General features: G+C 36.1%; 1 protein-coding gene across 1 annotated transcript; it reads left to right on the top strand.

Annotated features, from left to right (window-relative positions):
- The first annotated feature begins 3,916 nt into the window (after positions 1 to 3,916).
- Positions 3,917 to 5,060, top strand: LOC106797623 (uncharacterized mitochondrial protein AtMg00810-like). Its single transcript, XM_014772448.1, has 3 exons — positions 3,917 to 4,009; positions 4,132 to 4,162; positions 4,249 to 5,060. Exons 1-3 carry the CDS (start codon positions 3,917 to 3,919, stop codon positions 5,058 to 5,060), a joined length of 936 nt encoding a protein of 311 aa, XP_014627934.1.
- Positions 5,061 to 5,500: the final 440 nt, after the last annotated feature.

The following is a 5,500-nucleotide window of genomic DNA, read 5'->3' as shown; positions in this document are numbered from 1 at the left end:
ACCCACATCATTATATGCATTTTAGACACCCAAAAATACGTTTTAAATCATAGAAAAATTAGAAAACTTATATCATTCATAATTTTAATGTTATTTTGAATTAAGGAGGCTTAAAACATAACCCCCATATATTCAGAAAATAAACTCCGCATAATAGGAACGACCTAATAAGCAAGATAGAGGTACAAATAGGCTCTGATACCAAATGTAAAAGTATACATATACTGATCTAAACATGCAAATCAATTAAATAGCATATTCAGATCAAACAGCGGAAATTAAATATTACGAGCGTACCTCCAGCCATTGCAAATCGAACGCGAAGCGGCACACACACACGAACCTAGAAGGCAGTTTTGTTCTTCCAGACCCTTACTCGCTCTGAATAGATGGTGTATTTTTCTGAATAGAGAAGTGGGTTTGGTGATACAAAACTGAGAGCACCCCATCCTATTTATAGAGTCTGTCCATCATAGAGCTCTCAACTTGTTATCAGAACGTGAGATAGGAAGTTATCAGTAAGTGAGATAAGAAGTTATCAGTACGTGAGATAAAGGATGGGTACGTGATTTGTTACTGAAGGTGGTTGCAAATATATTTGCAAAGATATGGGTTGAATGTGGATGGAAAATGGACCAGATTCAGAAATAACTAAAATTTCCAAAATAATAAAATATAAAAGAACGTGGAACGTGAATGCAACATGGGCTTCCAACACAAGTTCCATAGGAACCCTAAAGGCAACATACATATACATGCCCATTTAGCCATATCTATTGTTATGGTTTAGAATACCCAGCTTCTCTTAGACTTAGACAGGGATTGGAACTTGGGAAATACTAAATTTAGAAACTCCCATGTATAGGAAAAATAAGGAGGATAATTACAACCAATAACTCAACTTTACATTACTCTAATGGTCACAAACAACAATAGCCAAGCACAAAACGGTTCTGCACATAGACAGAATTAACATCCATAACCAAACTATCACCATAAATTATAGGGAACTTAAACAAATATAGGATCAAAAAGGTTAGAAAGAGGACCTAAAAAATTTAAATATTGTAAGATAGAATATTGTTAAAGTTATACTTTTGTAATTGCACGATAATTTATTTCTACTGTTTCAGTTTATAAAATAGGACTTAGTAAATAAGTTGGTTTCCTAGTTTTTAGGAGCAACTCAATTCAGTTACCCATGTTTGTTACAATTATGTTTACTTGGCTTATTTTGCTGTTTTATTTTGGCTATTTGTTGTACGATTGCTATGAATGAAATTAAGTTATTATTTTTTCTTTCTCATCACACTACCAAACATATCATCCCTTTGCTTCTCTTTTATTCTTTCTCATAAAAAACAAACAAATTGGTATCAAAGCTTTGCTTCTCTTTTATTCTTTCTCATCAAAAAACCAAAAAATTGGTATCAAGAGTCTCTTCTTAAGGAGCCTGTGTGTTTTGATTTGTGATGGTTTCTAAAACAAGTTTTTCCCAAGCCATTCTTCCGGTCTTTACTGGGGAAAATTATGATCTCTAGGCAGTCAAAATGGAGACTTACGTGGAGGCATTAGATCTTTGGGAAGCTATTGAAGAGGATTATGACGTACTTTCGCTGACAGATAATCCTACTATGAACCAGATTAGAATTCACAAGGAGAAAAAAACAAAAAAGGCAAAGGCAAAGTCGTGTCTATTTGTCAGTGTCTCTCAAACCATCTTCACAAGAATCATGGCTCTCAAATCAGCAAAAGCAATTTGGGATTACCTGGAGAAGGAGTATGTTGGAGATGAAAGAAGACGTAGTATGCAGGTGCTTAATCTAATGAGGGAATTTGAGTTGCAAAGGATGAAAGAGTCTGAGATAGTCAAGGATTACACAGACAAATTGTTGGGTATTGTCAACAAGATAAGGTTGTTGGGTGGTGATTTTGCTGATTCCAGAATAGTTGAAAAAGTTTTGGTAGTAGTGCTAGAGAAGTATGAAGCATCTATAGTCTCATTGGAGAACACAAAGGATCTATCTAAGATCACATTGACGGAAGTGGTACATGCCTTGCAAGCCCAAGAACAGCAAAGGCTGATGAGAGAAGATTGTGTGGTTGAAGGTGCACTTCAAGCCAAGCATCATGACTCTAGGACCAGTAGAAAGAAAAATTTCAAGAAGAACCAGCCAGCAAGCAACGAAAATGGTGCAACCAACCAAAACAAAGGTAAGGGAAAAAGGAAAAATTACCCACCTTGTCAGCATTGTGGAAAAATGGGTCACCCACCATTCAAGTGTTGGAGAAGACCAAATGCAAAGTGTAGTAAGTGCAATCAGCTTGGACACAAAGCTGTAATTTGTAAAAGCAAATTTCACAGTGCCCAAGTTGTAGAGCAAGATGAAGAATATCGCATTTTTGTTGCAACGTGTTTTTCTATGGCGAGTAATTCAGAGTGTTGGTTGATTGATAGCGGTTGTACAAATCACATGACATATGACAAGTTTGCTTTCAAGGATTTGCAGCCTATTGATGTCTTGAAGATCAAGATTGGGAATGGTGATTATATTCAAGCAAAAGGAAAAGGAACTATATCGATTTCAACAAGTTCAAGTGCAAAAACTTATCTCAGATGTTCTTTATGTACCTGAAATTGACCAAAACTTGCTAAGTGTGGGTCAGTTGCTTGAAAAGGGATTTAAATTGTTCTTTGAACATAAACATTGTCTTATTTGTGACATTGCTGGCCGGGATGTTCTAAGGGTTAAAATGAGAAACAGAAGCTTCTCGTTTGATCCAACAAATGAGGAATATCCAACCTATTATACTCAAGTCAGTCCCACAAAACACTGGCACAAGAGACTGGGTCATTGCCATCTTGAAAGAATGCTAGATATGAAAAAATAGGACTTGTCAAAAGGCTTACCGGAATTTTTTTTATAATTTACCAAATTGTAGTGCTTGTCAATTTGGTAAACAAATCAAAAAGTCATTCTCAAAATCAGCTTGGAGAGCCTCTCAAAAGTTGCAGCTAATTCATACTGATGTTGCAGGACCTCAAAGAACACCATCACTAAAAGGTAGTCTCTACTTTGTTCTTTTCATAGATGACTTTACAAGAATTGCTGGATTTGTTTTCTTAAAATTCAAGCATGAAGTGGCTGGAGTATTTATGAAGTTCAAGAACATGGTAGAAACCCAAAGTGGCTGCAACATTCAATTTCTAAGATCAGACAATGGGAAGGAGTATACATCAGCAAAGTTTAATCAATTCTGTGAAGAAGCTAACATTGAACATCAACTCACAGCTCCATACACTCCAGAGCAAAATGGAGTTAGTGAAAGGAGAAACAGAACCGCGATAGAGATGGCTAGATGCATGTTACATGAGATGGAGCTACCTAAAACATTTTGGGCAGAGGCGGCTAATACGGTTGTTTTCATGCAAAATCGACTTCCAACCAAGGCTTTGAATGATAAAACTCCATTTGAGGCTTGGAATGGGTTTAAGCCTTCACTGACCTTTCTTAAAGTGTTTGGTTGTGTTTGTTTTGCTCATGTTCCACAGGTTAAGTGTGACAAAGTTGACAAGAATGCAATTTTGGGCATCTTTGTGGGCTACAATTCAATTTCAAAAGCCTACAAAGTCTATCATCCTCAAACTAAAAAGATGACAGTCACTAGAGATGTGCACTTCAATGAAGGTCAGAAATGGGATTGGAACAACTCACAAATATATGGGTCTTTCCTCAACAGTGGAGACAATCATCCCGAAGAACAAACAACAGAGCTTATGCAGAATGAATTAGAAGATGACCTTCCAATCAGAGGAAAAAGGTTGTTGTCCGACATCTATCAAAGATGTAATGTAGCAATTTATGAACCTGCAAGCTGTGAGGAAGCACTAAAAGATCCAAAATGAAAAATTGCAATGGAGAAGGAGGAGATGTCTATGATACACAAAAACAAAACATGGGAGATGGTTGAAAGGCCTGAAGATAGAAAAGTCATTGGAGTTAAATGGGTTTTCTGAACAAAGCTTAATGCATATTCCTCAGTTAACAAACACAAGGTGAGACTCGTGGTTAAAGGGTATGCACAAACTTTTGGTATTGATTATTCTGATACTTTTGTGCCTGTATCCAGATTAGATACAATTTGATTGGTGCTAATAGTGGTTGCACAACAGGACTAGAAAGTCTTCCAATTAGATGTCAAATCAGCTTTTTTAAAACGAAACCTTACAAGAAGAAATATATGTAGAGCATCCAGAAGGATTCGTAAAGCAAGGGGAAGAAGATAAAGTCTATCTTCTCGAAAAAGCCATCTATGGCCTAAAACAAGCACCAAGGGTGTGGTACAATAGGATAGATGATTACCTATTGAACATAGGCTCTGCAAAGAGCTTATCAAAGTCCACTTTTTATGTGAAACACAAGGGAAATAACTTGCTCATAGTTTCCCTATATGTTGATGATCTCTTAGTGACAGGAGATAACACAAGGCTTGTTGAGAAGTTCAAGCAAGAAATGATGCAAGTTTTTGAAATGACAGATCTTAGTCTCATGACCTATTATTTCCTAAGAATTGAGATCAAACAGAATGAGAACGAAGTGTTTGTCTGTCAAAGAAAATATGCAAAAGAAATTTTGAAGAAATTTCAAATGGAAGAATGCAAATTTGTTAGCACTCCAATGAATCAAAAGGAGAAGTTGAGCAAGAAAGATGGCACTGATAAAGTTTATGAAGGTTATTATAGGAGGTTGATTGGATGTCTCATGTATCTTATAGCAACAAGGCCAGACATTCTATTTGTTGTAAGTCTCTTGTCTCGATTTATGCATTGTGCTAGTGAAGTGCATTTAAGAGTAGCAAAAAGAATATTGAACTATGTTAAAGGCACTATTGATTATGGTGTCAAATTTGAGAGGTCTCATGAATTCAGGTTCTATGGATTCTCTGATAGTGATTGGGCTGGATCCATTAATGACATGAAGAGTACCTCAAGATGTTGTTTCAGCCTAGGCTCAAGAGTTTTCTCATGGTGCACAAAGAAGCAAGAGATTGTAGCATAGTCTACTACAGAGGTTGAATTCATAGCAGCATCAGCAACTATAAATCAAGCCTTATGGTTAAAAAAATTTATGTGATTTAGACATGCAGCAGAAAAATAGAACTAAAATTTTTGTTGACAACCAGGCAGCAATTGCAATTGCAAACAATCCAGTGTGTCACGGGAAGACTAAGCATTTCAACATCAAACTTTATTTCTTGAGAGAAATGCAACAAAGTGGAGAAGTAAACTGCAAATCTGAAAATCAGTTGACTGACATGTTTACAAAGCCACTTCCAATTGGCAAATTTGAACTTCTAAGGCAACAAATTCGAATGTGCAGTTCAAAAAGCAAGGAGGAGTGTTAAAGTTATACTTTTGTAACTGCACGATAATTTATTTTTACTGTTTCAGTTCATAAAATAGGACTTAGTAAATAAGTTGGTTTCCTAATTTTTAGGA

This window comes from Glycine max, chromosome 20 (genome assembly GCF_000004515.6).
Source record: "Glycine max cultivar Williams 82 chromosome 20, Glycine_max_v4.0, whole genome shotgun sequence".
NCBI classification, from domain to species: Eukaryota; Viridiplantae; Streptophyta; class Magnoliopsida; order Fabales; family Fabaceae; genus Glycine; species Glycine max.
Note: the sequence above shows the minus strand (reverse complement) of the source record. Positions and strands in the feature narration are given on the sequence as shown.